The sequence below is a fragment of the Acanthaster planci genome, linkage group LG10 (genome assembly GCF_054643075.1).
Source record: "Acanthaster planci isolate LZ-2023a linkage group LG10, COTS_SCS, whole genome shotgun sequence".
In the NCBI taxonomy this organism is placed as follows: domain Eukaryota; kingdom Metazoa; phylum Echinodermata; class Asteroidea; order Valvatida; family Acanthasteridae; genus Acanthaster; species Acanthaster planci.
In genome coordinates, this window is record NC_141786.1 from 16,245,203 (window position 1) to 16,264,587 (window position 19,385).

The following is a 19,385-nucleotide window of genomic DNA, read 5'->3' on the forward strand; positions in this document are numbered from 1 at the left end:
TATGTAGATACAAACTACAGCTATATGGCCTACGTGCATTTATATCAGATAGAGCAATGCTTATTCTCTTATGAAACTTGGAAACCCAACAGTCATATTGGGAGTTTTCTTTAGACTGTACAGTTTTGTCATTGACGGTCAGACAATGGCTGTGTCGTGCACAGACATGAAACGAAAGTCTCCAACCCCAACTGTAGCCATGAGTATTACGCTCTCAAATAATCTTTACGGCGAGCCCAGAGAAAATTTTTTTAGTCCGGTTCGAATTAGCGTCGCTACTACCTCGAAGGCTGTTCATTACACCGAATACACTATACAGGCAACGTACATAGCCAGCTGTGTTTCATGATCAGTTCACTGCATAGCAAAAGGGGTAACTATGCAATAATACGATCAATCTTATTCTTGGAAATTATTTTTCTGATGAGGGCTTAGACACTGGTTCAAGCCGTTTTTACGCCGGAGGCTTGCAGCTCACTGGGAGGTCAACCCAAACTTAACACCTGATGCACTGATATGCAAATAACCGAGGCCAACGCATATTATACTTACGTCATGATACATATTCACATGACAAAATTGAAATGGTCACGTCGCTTTCACTCAAGCACGGTCCTATGAAATTATTAAAGCCTATAAACGCTGTCAAAACTACAAAATCCATCAAACCTACAGGACTTTACCAATGAACTGTTTTAAAGGTTCATCCTTTTTTATTTTATCTTTAAACTTTTTATGTATTCCCGTAACAGGTCGGCTACCAAAAACAAAACTAAAGGCGTATTAATATTTACACAGGCTTTGCGTTCGAGATACTCTCTCTACGGATTTCAATTTAGGTGCCAAGTACTAATGTGATAGGGAAGAAAACGGATATCTAGAATTATAGGATCAACATGGTTTAAATGGAACGGGACAGGGAAACCATTCTCAACGTAAATGCAACAAGCACCGGACGTGGTATGTAGACGTAGAGAGACACACAAGATGTCGCTTGTAATACTCAACTTTGATGTATTGACGCAGACAAACAACCAGGAGCAATTAAACAACCTCAATTATGGCACCCTTTAACAGCTCTCTCACAAACTTCCTGGAGAGCTGTCGTATTACGGGTCTGGTTCTTGATACGTCCCCAAGATTTCTTTATTACTGAAAACGTACGGCTTACTTCATATCACTACATAGTACAAGGGGCAACTATACAACCATACGGATAATCCAGTAAATCTGTCCACTGTCAAAACGAGTCTTGGGACTTATTTTTTTATTTGGTAGAGGATTGGATGCGTGTTCAACCCTTCCTTGTACAGGAAAGATTCAAGGAGGCCAGCCGAAAAGTAACAGTTTTACCATGGGTATGCAAATAACCGTTACAATGTAAATTACCTACGTCATGATAAATATTCACATTTAAAAAAAATGAAAAGGTCATGTTGCCTTCAAATAATACTCAAGCATAGTCTTTGAAACTGTTTATATTCTGTAAGTGGAATGTTGTTGCTGTCACTAATTAAAACTATGTAAATAAATTCCACGAAAATTAAGAAATTTGGCAATAAAGTTTTTTATAACCTACATTTCATCTTGCTTTTGCCTCTGCCACAGAGAAAAACATCATTTAAATCTCTAACAAAACTTTCATTTGAGTTCAAAAGAATACGAAATGAATTTTATTTTGAAAGGAGTTGCAAAGGGGAATGAATTAATATAACTCTCCTCCAAATGGTGACATTGGGCCTGTTTTAACGAGGTATTAATTCGTAATATACATTCAAACGCAAATAAGAATAAGGCGGTTCAACACAAAGGGACAGTTTAGTTATGAGGGGAATATTCCTCCAAACGTGAGTTCCACATCGACTTTTAGACATGTACTTCACCATTTAAATGATGAGACCTTCGCTATCCCACTACTCACACAAAGTAAGCTTTTGAGAACATTAAAATTTTATGTAAATCTCAATGAGAACAATTTGAGTTCATATATTATTTTTCAGTTTTTATACTCTCCTCAATTTGATAATCCCCTGCAAGATGTGTGCATTGAAATGAGTCTGATTCTTTTGGTGAGACAAGCTAACAACTTCCCATATCTCCTGTGAGCACTCACGGTAGGCATAACTCACCAATGTTGGGATACATTTACTACTGTTAAATGGGTCTATGAAAATAATTCATATGTCGAGAGAAAATATAGTTAACAACGCAAAACTAACAGAGGAATTTGTTTAAATGATAAGCACTTTATGTAGCTCCCATATTTTTGAATCCCATCTCAGTGAAATTTTGATGTAGTTTGCTTTCCATTTCTGCTATGCAGTAAGCCTACGCAAACCTTTGTGGATCTAATTTTCTATAAAAAAAGAAGTCATGAAATTGAATGCAATGTTGTTCACACCGCAACATTTCCGACTAATGCTACTGCATAAATCTTGTTTGTGTTACATTGAACAAAGTCATAAATCTTCACTGAGTAGTAGTCTCCAACTGCCAGTTGCCCATCTGCTGTGAATGTGATTCCCATGGGCCAGTGCAGACCCTCTGCGATGCAGTGGAGAAAGCCACCTTGAGGGTCATAGTGGTGGATATGACCGGTGTAACTGCCATTATGCATTGCAACATAGACGGCCTGTGCTATCTGCGAATACACCAGTACAGGGTCTAACTACCTCACCATTGATGGTAGGTTTGATGGTGAACAGTGTATCACCATTCCCATCAACAACACCGACTAAATGTTTGAAGTCGTTGATTACGACTCGATCATTGCTGTCAACAGCCACATAACAAGGTTTAATTTTGACTGGAATGGTGCTTCTGAGTTCGCCATCAGCGGGGCTGTGTTCGTTCAGCACCATTCTCTCGATGTCACCTACCACAATGGTCCCATCCGTCTTGACTGCCACACTCTGGAGGTTCACTGCGGTCTTACCGACCTCACTCGGTGGCACTGTGGGGAACTGGAAAGCCAGCGTGTTGTCCTTGTCAAAGACTTTCACGTGGGATGCGTTCTCCTCAACAACCGCTAAGCGATTGCCGGTGCGTGTAGCTGCAATGTCAAGTGGCACTGTTTGGAGTTGAAAGACAAAAAGAAAAGCATTAACCAATCACCAACGTTCATGAAGATTTATAAACCCAGAGACATAGGATCAACCCTTGTCCCTTCTTGACAAATAGATCCTGGGAACCTGGAAATATTTTTTATGAAACACTCAATATGAATCTCCTGGAAGAAGTTTCAAAGAAGCGGCTGACGTGTAGCTACGTCCATGCATAGCAAGTGAACAAGGATTCATGTAGAATGTATATTGAAGCCTCCCCCTCCCTGTCTAGCGAGTCCGTGGAATTTGGAATTTTTCCTTCCCTCACGACAATAAGCCCAGCCGGAGTCACTTCTCAGCCTTAGTTGTTGCCAGGCTTGCGTTAAATATTCATAATATTTACGCACTAGAATGCACGGTCGCGTGGCAAACGAAACGAAAGTAAATTTTCCGTCAAAATAAGCAGCAAGAGGGCGTTCTCCTCGTCCACTACCTGTGCTGCATAGTATTTAAACATGGACGAATGAACGCTGGCAAATAGATACTTCACAAAAACAGAAATGCACTTTGAGCCTTTACGGGAGGAAATGTTGATCATGAATCATTGTGTAGATGCAACGTGTCCAGCATTTATTACAGTGAATTGGAAGCGTATATCTGTTTTGTTGTTATGTGACATGTATTTGCCTGAATGTTTAAAAAAAGTTTGAGCCGGAATTGAGGTTCACTGGATTTGTTTTTAAGAATCCAGGCATTGTACAATTAAACCGCCGTGTAGTCTTTTTGGGGAGAAGAAAATTCTCTAAATAAAATATTGTGGCGAAACAGTCTGTGGACTGACGCAAGTTTAGTAATACATGTCTGGTTCCCTGACGCGCGGAGCATCCATCGGCGCGTAGTCAGTAATTTGGTAGTTAGTTCGTCTCCAGACGTCGTGGTAGAAGCATGGCAGTGCAGATAGAGCGAAACGCTAATTCAGCCTCACACACAGCTGGCGGGTTGTGCAGCGCGGTGTTCGGCGATCTGTCGAGGGCAGCGAACGGTGAGACCTCAGAATATTTGTTAGCAAGCTATCACTTATAATAAGTGGGATTGAGTGTCACTTTGGTGGCTGTAGGTTGAGCAAGAGTGGTGTGAGACGTTTAGGCCTGTGTGGCTTGTGCAACAGTGTTCTCACTACGTGGGATTGGGTTGCTGGAAGCCTGTCGGCCTGGTCGCATGTGGTCACACTGAGGTTCACTCAGAGCTCCGTAACCTAAGCCGAAGCTTGCATGTCTTGGGGTTTGCTACGAGGTTACTCCTATGTTTATTGGGCTAGTGTGTGCAGTTGCATGACATTGTTACTGTTGATCATACTAGGTGCCACAGTGAGGGTTATTGTCGGTGTGGGTTACTTGTGGTAATACACGAGGATTATTACACAGTCTTTATGCTTATGTTCCATGATCACTTGCATAAATTGATTGCTGTGTTGAGGTTTATTAGTCACAGACCTGGATGCACAGTTGAAGCTTATACATGTACTGTGAGGTTGACTTGGGTCAATAAAACAGTTGTTGTTGTTGCTCTCTAAGACACTATGTGTACTGAGGTTTATTGAGATTTACCTGACTTGGTATATTGGTAGCCACGTTGATTGTCATTCCTTTAGGGTTGGTATATTTCCAACAAACGGACAGGCCTAGAGTCCTCCGTTCGTGACATAATCCCCCCTTCTGTGTACAAAGCCGCTCATGTGCATGTGAGGTTTATTAAATAATTTTGTGGGATTGCCCCGCCCGCTGTTGGTGGGTACTTCGGTGTTCGTCGACCGGCGGGCGACGGCGAGTGTCGCCGCCACAATATCCTGCAATATCTGGATTCTTAAAATCAGTGTAATCAGTGTATTTACAAGTATTTATCAAACATGAACAAACCCTTAGAAAACAATACCACGAAATTGAAGCAAGGGAGTTGGGACTGTGAGTAGGCCTAAGGCTTTCGACATTTTTTCTCCCTACCATCTTGTTGAATAAGCATTTTGCTTTTGAATTCCCCCCCCCCAACACACACATCAGGCAGGATACATCTCTGTTTGACATCGTAATTCCAAAATAAATCATGAATTTATTTAAGATAAACAAAGCACCAGTGTATCGTTGTGAGCAGTTTCTATCCTAACTTACATCCTTCCATCGGGATTGTGCTTTTCTGGTTACCATCGATGCTGCAGATCACAACTCGTTTGTTGTAGCAGTCAGCCACTGTAACCTCATCAGGCTGACGAGCAGCAATGCCCCGAGCCCCACAGAACTCTCCAGGATCGCTTCCAATGCGACCAAACACACGTCGCTGCTCCCACTTTCCGTCCGTTACCACCTTGCCGAGACAGACGTCACCTACGCCCTTACTTGGCTTGAACTTCAGAAATCCAAGCCTCTTGTCAACTCTTGGAATAGTTTGACCTGCCAACAATTTCAAGTCTTTGTTGATTGTTGCTTAGAGTGAGAGGAACCCACTATCCGTCCTTGTCACCTGTCTTGCTGTCTCCAATGAATGCTGTATTCTCTCCAATGCCAAACTCATTGTTTTCTCATATTCTGCCAGTTTTTGCAGACGATTGCTTTGGATGTTTTTGATGTCATCAATGATGCCATTTTCTTGAGCTGTGACCTCTGCTCTTATCTCAGCTGCCCTGTTCTGCACTTCTGTCATGACTGTCTTCACTTGAATATCCAAGTCACATTTCATTCTTGAAACTGTCTCCTTAGATTTCTGGAGTTGGTTCAATACTTTTTCAAGGGGAGAATACAAATCAGCTAATATCTGTCTGTATGTCGATACGGCCTCTTTTATTTCAAGATAGGCATGTTCTGGTATGCGATGTTTGATGACGGTACAATCTCGACAGATTAATGTCTCACAAGTTGTGCAGAAGAATCGCGTCCCTTCACCCTCGTGAGTTGAACACGTTGGACAATATTTTTCGGACTTCTTTGTCATTTTTATCTTCCCTTGACGAATTTCCTCTAATGGGGGTATAGTGTGATTTGCTGAAACAACAGTCCGTAGCTGTGTACTTCGACAACGTGAGCAGATATTCTGTTCACAGTCCAGACAGCGATGCGTTGCCTCATTGCCATCATCACATGTCTCACAGAGCAGCTTCGTCTCACCCGAACACACCAACTTTTCCTGTACTTCAATCTCCTCAACCAGACCGATCAGATAAAAGTTGGTTTTCAGGCCTCTGACCCCCGCCTGTGGAAGTTGTGTCTCTTGTCGACACACGGGGCAAGGAATCTCTGTACAGCCCCGGTGCTTCGTGCTGCAGTATGTCAGCAGACATTGCTCACAGAAACTATGCAGACAGTCCAGTATCTTGGGTCGTTGGAATCTCTCACTACAAATGGGGCATTCGAGATGATGTCTGCTGATCGTCTCTAGAGCTGAACTAACTGCTGATCCTGTAGCCATTTTCTGGTTCATAGAAAACCATTAAAAGGTCTTGAATTAAATGAAAATCAACATTATTCACCATCGATAAATGAGAACGTGCAGATTAGGTCTCTCCTAATGTGTTTGAAAACCATGGGAAAAATACGCTCAAACATACTTTGCATATTACTTTCCTCGTTTTACATCAATTACTCTCAGGGTAAATCCCTGTAGGTCAATTAACCAGAGCCCCGGCAGATTTCCCTGTAGTAATATGCCTTCGGCAAGCAGGGTGCTGACTAAAGCTCTGGTTAAATTTAAATTCATGATAGCCATGAAGTGGGGGGAGAGGTAGCCTGCGTCCTTGGCAAATAAAAGAAGCTGTGAGGGCAACACGCGTCATATGCAGCAAGGTATGAGACGGAGAGAACCCCCCCCCTGCTTTGTGGTTGGTCATTGTCTCGCAGGAATCTGGGGAATTCCTGTCAGACATCTTTGGGGAGATGTGTTAAGTAACAATAAGCTGGAATGTGGGATTGGACATGTTGGGGGGCACCCCTCGGTCTCATTTCTTGCTGGGTATAACACCCGTTCATCAAAATGATTGACCATTTTTGTGCATTGCCTTATACAGACATTAATCTTCACATGTATTTTTTAAAAAACGTTTACCGTTTTCATACATAAATGACCTATTAATAATACACAGTTGTGTTGTGCAACGCCTAACGGCGCTGGGATAATTTGACAGCCCATCTCCATTTACCAGAAGATGTGCAATGCTCATCAGACACCCACTTCCCCCAACCTCTACAGTGTAACGCTCATAATTATATAAACTTTAAACTCCAGTTTAGTCGAGTATGTCCATACAGTAATCATTAATTGATGAAGCACTGAATTGATCAATGTATGGGGAATAGTACAACATAGACCGACGCTGGTTTTTACGATACGTTTGTAGGCCTGAAGCTTCAGTGACACAAACTTCAACTTCCGGCTTTGTCAATTCAGTCTCCCTTTTAACTCCAATTCAACTATTTGTACACGTAGAGAAACAATTTGTTTCTAGAGACTGACAGTTCATACAGTCTGATTGTAACAACGTATATTAATGCAGTGTGGTCGGCCACACTGCACCTATTGGTTGCAATGGTAATCTTGAGTTGGGACAACAACCGTACTTGGGTGTGACCAGATTATTCATTCTTTGTCAATCTCGTAAAATGACCCACAAGTCTCTGAAGTTCGCTCTTTACGCTCCAGCAAAGTTCCCTCAGACCTAACGCTCCGGATCTGTGCGCTTGAATGCTCTGGAAAACCAACATTCTTCGCAAAAGGCCAAGCTCTTTCCTGAGGTCAGTTTGTTTGGATTCCCGTAACAGATCGGCTACCAAAAACAAAACTAAAGGCGTATTAATATTTACACAGGCTTGACGTACGAGATACTCTTTCTACAGATTTCAATTTAGTTGCCAAGTACTAATGTGATAGGGAAGAAAGTGGATATCTAGAATTATAGGATCAACATGGTTTAAATGGGACGGGACAGGGAAGCCATTCTCAACGTGAATGCAACAAGCACCGGACGTGGTATGTAGACGTAGAGAGACACACAAGATGTCGCTTGTAATACTCAACTTTCATGTTTTGACCCAACTAACTACCCGGGGTACTGTCATACATACATGTAGGCATCCTCAGAAACTACCGCCAACAGGGAAGAAATTCCATTTCTTGAAGGAACAAAGCATTAAATGAAAGCAGTCGATGTGCAAAGCTCTTCTATCAACCACAGACTACGTACGTTTTATTCATACTGCAACAGCAATGTCCCTACACCTCAGATTTTATCACAAGAGTCATTAAATACCCAAGAGCGTTTTCCGTTAGACTGTACGATTTCGTTACTGACAGCCAGGTCATATGTCACGCGCAGACAAACAACCAGGAGTATTTAAACAACCTCAATTATGGCACCCTTTAACAGCTCTCTCACAAACTTCCTGGAGAGCTGTCGTATTACGGGTCTGGTTCTTGATACGTCACCAAGACTTCTTGATTACTGATAACGTACGGCTTACTTCATATCACTACATAGTACAAGGGGCAACTATACAACCATACGGATAATCCAGTAAATCTGTCCACTGTCAAAACGAGTCTTGGGACTTAGCTTTTTTATTTGGTAGAGGTGTAGATGCGTTTTCAACCCTTCCTTGTGCAGGAAAGATTCAAGGAGGTCAGCCGAAAAGTGACAACCTTACCCCTGGGTATGCAAATAACCGTTACAATGTAAATTACCTACGTCATGATAACGATTCACATTTAAAAAAATTGAAAAGGTCATGTTGCCTTCAAATAATACTCAGGCATAGTCTTTGAAAACGTTTATATTCTGTAAGTGGAATATTGTTGCTGTCAATAATTTCTCTGAAATTCACATTTTACTCGAAAGTTCATTTTACGTTTAAAAATCTATAATGTTTTCTTACTAAGGAGCAGAATTATTCTTTCATGAAATTTGTTTCTTTTTTCCAAACGCGCTGACTCGTCTTGTACATATCCCAGTCACCTTGCCCATCAGCCTGTGCAGTGTAATTGGCGGTTTTATACTCGCCAACATTCCTTCGTCCATCAGTACTTTATCTTACAGCGTTCAAAACTGGAGTTACTGCTACAACCTCAGCAAATCAACCCATCTGTAAAGAAAGAAGCGCCATCGTAGCTCAACATTGTAAGATACGAACATGTCCTGTGATTTTAATTGAGCTAACTACGGAGTTGTTCGTAAAGTCATTAACATTTGCCAAGTGTTTGATTTTATCCTCAAGACTACATCTATTCTATGGGTCTAGCTATAGGCCTACATTGTAAAATATACTAATCAATTTATTGCAAGAGTTGTGCAACAACAGTTGCTTCACTTAACATTCAGAAGTCAGCTTTACTTTTAATTAAACTGTCGTGAGAAAATATAGTTAACAATGCAAAACTAACAAAGGAAATTTGTTTAAATGATAAGCACTTTACGTAGCTCCCATACTTTTGAATCCCATCTCAGTGAAATGTTAATGTAGTTTGCTTTCCATTTCTACTATGCAGTAAGCCTACGCAAACCTTTGTAAATTTAATTTCCTATTTAAAAAATAAGTCATGAAATTGAAGGCAACGTTGTTTACACTCCAACGTTTCCGACTAATGCTACTGCTGTTTCCTCCCGAAGGAAACGGAAGGAGATCGATTTGTTTGTGTTACATTAAACAAAGTCATAAATCTTCACTGAGTAGTAGTCTGCAACTGCCAGTTGCCCATTTGCTGTGAATGTGATTCCCTGGGGACAGTGCAGACCCTCTGCGATGCAGTGGAGAAAGCCACCTTGAGGGTCATAGTGGTGGATATGACCGGTGTCATCATCATCATTACGCATTGCAACATAGACGCCTGTGCTATCTGCGCATACACCAGTACAGCATCTAACTACCTCATCATCGATGGTAGGTTTGATGGTGAACAGTGTATCACCATTCGCACTAGCAACCCCGACTAACTGTTGTTCAAAGTCACTGATTACGACTCGATCATTGCTGTCAACAGCCACATAACAAGGTTCAATCTTGACTGGGATGGTGCTTCTGAGTTCGCCATCAGTGGGGCTGTGTTCGGTCAGCACCATTCTCTTGATATCACCAACCACAATGGTCCCATCCGTCTTGACTGCTACACTCTGGAGGTCCACTGCGGTCTTACCGACCTCACTCGGTGGCACTGTGGGGAACTGGAAAGCCAGCGTGTTGTCCTTGTCAAAGACTTTCACGTGGGATGCGCTCTGCTGAACAACCACCAACCGATTGCCGGTGCGTGTAGCTGCAATGCCACGTGGGCCTGCTTGGAGTTGAAAGACAAAAAGAAAAGCATTAACCAACCAACCACGTAAATGAAGAGTTATAAAGCCAGAGACCTAGGATCGACCCTTGTCCCTTCCTCGACAAATAGATCCCGGGAACCTGGAGTTATTTATAATGAAGCAATCAATATGACGTTCATGGAAGAAGTTTCAAAGAAGCGGCTCACGTGTAGCTACGTCCATGCATAGCAAGTGAACAAGGATTCATGTAGAATGTATATTGAAGCCTCCCCCTCCCTGTCTAGCAAGTCCCTGGAATTTTGAATTTTTCCTTCCCTCACGACAATAAGCCTAGCCGGATTCACTTCTCAACCTTCGTTGTTGCCAGGCTTGCGTTAATTCGTAATATTAATTTACTAGAATGTACGGTCGTGTGGAAACGAGCTCTAGGAATAGAAAGTAAAGTTCCCATCAAAATAACAAGCAAGAGGGCGTTCTCCTCGTTTCCGCCCACTACCCGTGCTGCATGCTGTAAATGGATGAAGGAACGCTGGCAAATAGATACTTTGCAAAAACAGAAATGTGCTTTGAGTTTTACGGGACAAAATGTTGATCATGACCCACTGTGTAGATGAAACGTGTCCAACAATTCGAAGCACATATTATATTTCCCTGAATGTTTAAAGGGTTAAATATAAAATATCTAATTCACTTGAAGCATTAAAGAAAACAAATAATACGTAACCACTTCAAAAACGTCATATATTTGATGTTTACCCCATTAATTGTGACCCAAAAAAAATTTTTTTTTGCATTTCCCCGCCCACAAAAAATCCCCTTTTGGCTGTTTGCGCTCCCTTTAAAAAAATGTTTGATCCGGAATTGAGGTTCACTGAATTTGTTTTTAAGAATCCATGCATTGCGCAACTAAACTGCCATGTAGTCTTTCTGGAGAGTTGAACATTCTTTGAATAACATATCCTGCAATATCTGGAAAAATAAACATGCCGATCTTTTTTTCTCTTAGAGCCTCCTCCGTCTGGGTACCATGTGACTCTGCCAAAAGCCTTTAGATTTGTTATGTGGCTTGACACCAGTGGCGTATCCAGCGACGGCAACTTGCCCCCAACCGACGGGTTGTTTAGCCCGTTTGTTTTAGATTATGTCATAGGTGAGTAGGAAAGAAAGTAATCAGTATATTTGCAAGTACTAACTTACTCTTCAGCAACCGTGGTTCCTATTGTCCCCTATTTTTATAGGTGCACGATTTGAATAGGTATACAAACTCAAGGGCAACCACACATCAAAGGCTTGACACGTCGCTGTTTGACACCGAGCAATGGGAGACTTTGAGACGCATAGTGGCGGCAGACACAACGGTCCCTTTTGGTTGCTCTGAGCATTCGCAGGCAGTTCTAGGAATTCGTGTTAGTGCTGAGCACGCGTACAACCGAGGAGAAGGACCAGTTTGTCTGCCGCCACCATACGTCTCAAAGTCTCCCACTCCGAAATAAATGATAATATTTTTTTATGACAAAACAAAGCACCAGTGTATCGTTTGTTAGCAGTTTCTACACAAACTTACATCGTTCCATCGGGATTGTGCTTTTCTGGTTACCATCGATGCTGCAGATCACAACTCGTTTGTTCAAGCAGTCAGCCACTGCAACCTCATCAGGCTGACGAGCAGCAATACCCCAAGCCCCATTAAACTCTCCTGGACCGCTTCCCTTGCGACCAAACACACGTCGCTGCTCCCACTTTTCTTCCGTCACCACCTTGCCCAGACTGATGTCACCTACGCCCTCACTCGGTTTGAACTTCAGAAATCCAAGCCTGATGTCAACTCTGGGAATAGTTTGACCTGCCAACAATTTCAAGTCTTTGTTGATTGTTGCGTAGAGTGAGAGGAACTCACTATCCGCTGCCGTCCTTGTCACCTCTCTTGCTGTTTCCAATGAATGCTGTATTCTCTCCGATGCTAAACTCGTTGTTTTTTCATATTCTGCCAGTTTTTGCAGATCGCTTTGGATATTTGTGATTTCATGGATGATGCAATTTCCTTGAGTAGTGACCTCTGCTCTTATCTCAGCTGCCTTGGTATGCACTACTGAAATTGCGTTCTCTACTCTGATATCGGGGTCGTGTTTCATTTTTGAAACTATCTCCAGAGATTCTTGGAGTTCATTCAGGATCTTCTCGAGGGGGGAAAACAAGTCAGCTAATGACTCTTTGTATGTTGAAGTGGCCTGTTTTCTATCAATGTAGGCGTGTTGCGGTTTGCAGTGGTCTATCACAGTACAATCTCGAAAGATTAATGTCTCACAAGTTGTGCAGAAGAATCGTGTAACTTCACCCTCGTGGGTTGAACACGTTGGACAATATTTTTCGGACTTCTTTGTCATTTCTATCTTCCCTTGACGAATTTCCGCTAATGGGGGTATTGTGTGGCTTGACGTGGCAGCAATCCGTAGCTGTGTACTTCGACAATGTGAGCAGATATTCTGTTCACAGTCCAGACAGCGATGCGTTGCCTCACTGCCATCATCACATGTCTCACAGAGCAGCTTCGTCTCACCCGAACACACCAACTTTTCCTGTACTTCAATCTCCTCAACAAGACCGATCAGATAAAAGTTGGTTTTCAGGCCTCTAACCCCCGCCTCCGGAAGTTGTGTCTCTTGTCGACACACGGGGCAAGGAATCTCTGTACAGCCCTGGTGCTTCGTGCTGCAGTATGTCAGCAGACATTGCTCACAGAAACTATGCAGACAGTCCAGTATCTTGGGTCGTTGGAATCTCTCACTACAAATGGGGCATTCGAGATGATGTCTGCTGATCGTCTCTAGAGCTGAACTCACCGCTGATCCTGTTGCCATTTTCTGGTTCAAAGAAAACCATTAAAAGGTCTTGAATTAAATGAATTCAACATTATTCACCATCGATAAATGAAACGAAAGTTGGTTGATACGGATTAAGTCTACTAATGTGTATGAAAACCATCCATGGGTAAATACATCGTTTTACGTCAATTACTGTCAGGGTAAATTCCTGTAGATCATTTAGATAGAGCCCCAACAGGTTTTCTTGTAGCAATATGCCTCTATCAAGCAGGGTGCTAACAAAAGCTCTGGTTTAAATTCATGCAAGCCAGTGGGGGGGGGAGATTGCCTGCGTCTTTGGGTAAATAAAAGAAGTGGTATCGGCGACACCCGTTCATCAAAAAAGATTAAATGTTGTGCATTACGTCATAGAAAAATGGAGCTTTACAGGTGTCTTTCTTTACTTTTGACGTTTAAAAGTTTTGATATTGAAATGACCCATGAATAACACACAGTGGTGTTGTGCGCTTAACGACTTGGCTCTGGGATAATGTGGCGGCCCATCCCCATTTACCAGAAAGTGTGCGGTGTGTGTTCAGACCCCCAATTCCACCAACCTCTACAGTGTAACGCTCATACATTAACTTTAAGTTAGTCGTGTATTTCAATATAGTAGGCCTAATCATTCCTTGATGAAGCAACGAATCGGTTGGTACATTCATAACCTGACATAACCACTCCACACAGCTAAAAATCGAACGAGGCTGAGGTGAGTTGATGTGTTTTGTTCAACCCATCGGCCATCCCGTCCATAAGGTACCAGCGATCTTCTTTTAAAAAGGGCTAAGCTTTCCCTCCCCCTTGGGGATATTGCTGACACGCCCCTCCTCTTCCCCAACTGCCATGACCATGTTAACTCACACCCTGCCCTTTGCACTTCCCGATGGAGAATGAATAACATTACCACATAACAACATGTCCACCACTGTCCCTGTTGTGCTTTGGCAAGCATCAATCACTGCACATTTGCTTCATCACAGAGAGCGCCTTACATATTGTTGTTCCCATGGCTAATCCAGAACGTTTATTGAGCCTCTACGTTCGTCAACTTACCAATTGTATCTGATGGTTGTGCCACGGTGATTTGTTCTCGGTCAAGATATCTCTCGTTGGAAAAAGAATTATTTTAGCGATCCATTTCCTTGAACATGGCGTCCACGGTAGGCAGCTATGTGTCGGGTCACGTATTCACGGAGTCTATGTGGTGCAATTTATGGCGCTGTATTTATTGTAAACAACAATATCACAGATTGGCGACCTTCAACTTCAGTGCGATGCGAGGCTGCATCTCCAAATGCTTGACTATGGCTAGCAGTAACGAACTGGTTGATATGTTTTTGCTGCAGCCGCTAGGCAGTGGCTTGCAAAGGCGCACGTCATTTCAACTTGAGCTGCAGCCGTAACATTTGATGGCTGGGTACCGACTTTGTTCAGTCAGTGCGTCATAACATCACCCACTGTATCAATTATTGATTGTTGCATTTGAGCTTGGAAAGGAAAGCTCTATTGTGGAAACAGGATTTATAGTACAGGACACACAGGATGCCATGTTAGACCATTCACGATACAAGAGCAGACAAACCTGCATTCTGAACGCCAGTATAAAAGTTTAGCTCAATCAATTCAATACAATCTATGCAGGAAAGAAATATGTACATTTATGTCTATTGTATTTGTTTGCACGCTTTCTGCAACCAAACTACGTCACAATAGTAGAATAAACAAGATTTCGTGAGCTGCACGTAAGCAAATATCATATAACATAAAACAATTCATGTACAATGCATTGATTCTTGTGCAGTGTTTTGGGCGGTGTAATACCCGCCAATTATTCCTTTGTTAATCAGTACTTTATCTTATACCGTTCCAGTCGGAGTTACTGCTACAACCTCCGCAAACCAATCCATCTTTAAAAGATGAGCCATCATAGATTTATACTGTATAAGAAACGCAGGTCCCACGGATTTGAATCGAGCTAACTACACAGTTGTGGTCGAAAAGTTAATGCACATAATGTTACCCATCAGCCCTGATAACTGAACCTAGTTTACTATAAATGTTGAACAGCTTGTGCAGGAACAAATATCCGCAGAATGGAAAGGTTTTACCTTCACTGGCATAAAAGAGACTCGTCAAAATCGATAACAATTATTGAAACCATGTCTGATTTTCATAACTGATTTATTTTACTGTTCTTCATAAATTTCAGGATACCAATTACCCTAAGACACTAAGTAATGAAGAAACATTGCTGTTGACATCTCTAACTTCAAAAATGTTGATATCTTTATCCCTGTCGCTTAGCGGGAAAGTGCTTATTTTGCTCTCTAAATTACCGGAGAAAATAATTAAATCACCAAGCATGGAAAAAAGATTCCAACATTTATCATCTATGGATGCGTTCTCCTCAACAACCACCAATCAATTGCCGGTGCGTGTAGCTGCAATGCCACATGGCCCCGTTTGGAGTTGAAAGACAAAAAGACAAGCATTAACCAATCACCCACGTTCATGAAGAGTTGTAAAGTCAGAGACCTAGGATCAACCCTTGTCCCTTCCTCGACAAATAGATCCCGAGAACCTGGAACTATCTATTATGAAATCATCAATATGAAGTTCCTGGAAGAAGTGCCAAAGAAGCGGTTAACGTTTAGCAACGTCCATGTACTGTCATAAAGAGGTATCCTTACGAGCCTAGAAGGGAAAATCACATTACCTGATACCAAAGTAAGTCCCATCCGACTACGCTTGTATTTTTTCACAAGCTTTCGGAGGAAACACTAACTACAATACATACGTCGAGCAGGGTCAAAAAAAACCAACAATAAAGTAACGTCTTCCCGACGCATATCCATCCTTCAAATGAAAGACTTTAAAACTTCAGGCGCGGGGAGTTATTTTCACGCGTCATTAATTTATCCATGATGAATAGAGCCTCAAAGTTGAACCCTGATGGCGCGCTTCCGGAACCCTGGTACAGGAAATATCACGTGAAAAGATTTTAGAATTTGTAAGTTGTTTTTCTTCAGTTATTTCTTTAATCAAAAACCCAACTTGGAAAAAGGGGCTCTGGAAATTATTTACCAGTATATCAATTTTTAGAAACTGAAAAAATACCTGACCTAAAAGAGAAATATCCTGCCAAAATTGACCCATCCCCTCCGAAAATCTAAACGGGTTAGCGCAGCGGTCTTGCAGGCAGATGAACATTTACGGTTTGAAATTTCATGGTAGTCTGTCGGTAAAAGCCGAAACTAAACGGACATTTTTCACATGGCTGCAGGTGGCTATAAGGTAATAAACTTAGAGCGATAAAGCTACTTTTATGAATGTTTCTAATATTTTATTTAACTTTTGCTCACAACAACTGCGTTAAGTCAAATCAATGGAACATCGAATCCATCGACTACAGGTAGGTAAAACTGTTTTCAACCTTTTACAATCTCATTTTTACGTAAGCACGGGGAATGAAAACAAAAAAACGAGCATGAACACGGAGAGATCTAGGTACGATATCGCCGGACGTAAAGGGTAGTAAAATTCGTTTTTTGACCCATTTCCACTGGGATGACTTTTCCTAAATATTGGTTGATAAAGTCAAAGGTAAAATTGCAGCATGAGTGTTTCATGGGGTGGCCTCAGGATTTATTCTTCCAAAATATATGGAACGTGACAGGACGGCCGTAGCGGTGTAAAATCCCCACAGGCGGACCCCGCGGGGGTTGCGGAAGCCCGCTGCGTGACCTCTTACTTTCAGGCTTTATTTGGGACCGACTCCTGGGTGAATCTCGTCTTTAGAACATTTTTTAGCACGTGGTGTCAATTGTCACAGTGTGTGGCAAAGAACGGGTTAAAAATTTAATTAATAAAAGTTTCATTTAGCCGGCGTCGGTCTACGTAGTGGCCTATCAAGCCGGGTTGAGAAACAGGATTTAATGCAACTCCCACAGGACTGTGTGCTAAGTGGCCCTTGTGTACGATCTAATGGATTATTTACAAAACGGTGCCTGGGGCAGACAGTGGAATGTTTCTTATCAGTGACAGCTGTCTGGAACTTGTCAGAGGCCTCTTTCGGCTGTCTTTGAAGTGTTATTTTGGTTTGGGGGTGTTGTGGTGGTGGTGCAGCTTGGCTGGCGTGTGGCAAGGCCCCCCCCCTCAAATCGGGAGAGTTCGGATTACCCCCCCCCGGTACTGAGATGTACTTTTGGTGGTTTTTAAGAGCTGTCGAGGCTAGGGGACAATCACTGAAGCATTTATATACCTTTAAGACGGACTCAGGGCTCTGCAACCCTGAGAAATGATACGGACTCACCTGGCGAGGCCGCTCCCGAGACCGTGTAAAAAAATTCATACCTCGCCCCAGGGTTTTAATGCAGTGTGGGATGTCTTTTTTATTTCTGTGCCACATCAATAAATGTTAACATGGTGAAATAGGTAATAATGCATGCTAGTCCTTTCTCCCTGCTCATCCAAAGTGGTCCAAACCTTTTCCTCAAAGTGCTCATTCTATTGATGTTGTGAAAGTTCCCAGAGAGCCAAATGTAGGCCACACATTTTAACGATGGGCACCACCTACATCCCATGTAAAGGTTTTATTTTGAAAAAAAAAGTAGTTCAGACTTTGGTGCTTAATTGAAATATAAAAGACGCTATAATCTAACCTATAACCTTGATATATCAATAATATTTTTAAAAGCATCTATCTGAACGGAAATCAAAATAAATACACAACAGTCTAAACGGGCTTGAGAAAATAACCCCTTTTCGATGCACCGAAGGATTTTTCCGTTGAACGAAACCTTCCTTGAGGGCGCTATCATTAAGTACTTGAATGGCTAGCTGCGAGCTGCGCGCGTGCTGCTCATGTGACGTGTCGACAGTTCGTGCATCACGAGATGCACTGATGATCTGAGCTGAGGGACATGTAAGGCCGTGGCTACAATAATCCACGGTTTTTAATGGTTTTTTTTTTAGAATTGAAAAGGAAAGTGGAATTTTATTATCATGTAATTACTATGAGAAGATACACGGATATCTCAAGTTATTTGGTGATTTAGTGAGGCTGTGACTAGTAATATTAATTGTGCTACCCGAAATGTTCGTCCCGTCCGCTGCGCTCCTACGAACGGGAGACTGCGTGCTGGATCATGGAGGTCTTGTCCTACCTCCACGGCTGGATGATGGACCCCACAGTTCTGGTAGGTACATGAACATGTAGGCCTATTACATCTTGATTCTGGGCCTGTAGGCCGTAGTGTTGTTTCATTTCTAAACCTTTTGTCCATAAAAACTGCAGGAGGCGCCATACCGGTACTGCCTGCCCCAGCTATCAAGCTGACTGGCATTATGGCTGTCATTAGCGCATAGCGACCACGGGTGTGGTCTACAGTGTGCATAAATGTAGGCCTTGGTCCTGTAGGTCTGCTTTACAGGGATTGAGGCTCATAAACCTTTCAACTATGTTTGCTATTTTCTTTTAGGAGCGAAGTTGGAGAAGATGCCATTAGATATATTTGGATATATACATGTACTGGTAAATTTGGATTCTATCGGACTCTTCAAAGCAAAGAAAACTTGGTTTGAAGCAGGGATAGTTCGAGATGTTTTATGTACAAGCGTAATGCAGAGCAAGCTGTGATTTTCTTGTGTACACACAAAAATGAGTGTGGATATTGACTGAAAAACTTAAACTTCACATTTCCAAAATGTTTGTTCTGATTCGTACCTTATTTCAATAAATTAAATGCTGGCTTCACTTGAGATTTTGAAAATTCTGAAATTGAAAATTAATCAGAGGAGCTAGAGCCTGTGGAAAAAGACAAATTTTAATCACAATTTCTGATTTAAGAAAATGATTTCCCAAATAAACAGTGCCCTTGCTCACTTATGCATGTCCTGACATGTAGTCACAGTACATGTACCTTTTGCATCTTTACCCCTCGACGTGTCTCATTTGGGAGGCCCAGCGTTATGAATATCCGTCTGAAACACCCCCTCATCAGCTGGAAAGACCTGTTTTCATGGGCAGTGTCCAATCAAACCCAGTCTTGTTGGTAGCGACTCAATTAACCATTAAGCCAAATGGGTAATGAGGATTTATCATTTGTAAACAATAATTGAGGTGCTATTTCCACCAAAGGTGCCACTACGCAGGGTGGATAGGAACTCCAGTCAGCATGGCTCCAGGGGGCAGCC

At 42.2% G+C, this 19,385-nt stretch overlaps 1 protein-coding gene and 1 pseudogene across 2 annotated transcripts in view; both read right to left on the minus strand.

The window, feature by feature from the left end:
• Positions 1-921: 921 nt before the first annotated feature.
• Positions 922-6,586, minus strand: LOC147797864 (E3 ubiquitin-protein ligase TRIM45-like; annotated as a pseudogene). Its single transcript, XR_015427012.1, has 2 exons — positions 5,210-6,586; positions 922-3,070 (listed from the first exon to the last, which is right to left on the minus strand). The product of XR_015427012.1 is annotated as an E3 ubiquitin-protein ligase TRIM45-like (transcript).
• Positions 6,587-9,720: 3,134 nt separating this feature from the next.
• Positions 9,721-19,385, minus strand: part of LOC110990971 (E3 ubiquitin-protein ligase TRIM56-like) — a 100,023-nt gene continuing 90,358 nt past the window's right edge. Inside the window, exons 2-3 of the mRNA XM_087142539.1 lie at positions 11,894-13,190; positions 9,721-10,346 (exon numbers count right to left, since the gene is read on the minus strand). Coding sequence (XP_086998665.1) covers positions 9,721-10,346; positions 11,894-13,187 — 1,920 coding nt within the window. The 5' untranslated portion in view covers positions 13,188-13,190. The remainder of the gene's footprint in view (positions 10,347-11,893; positions 13,191-19,385) is intronic.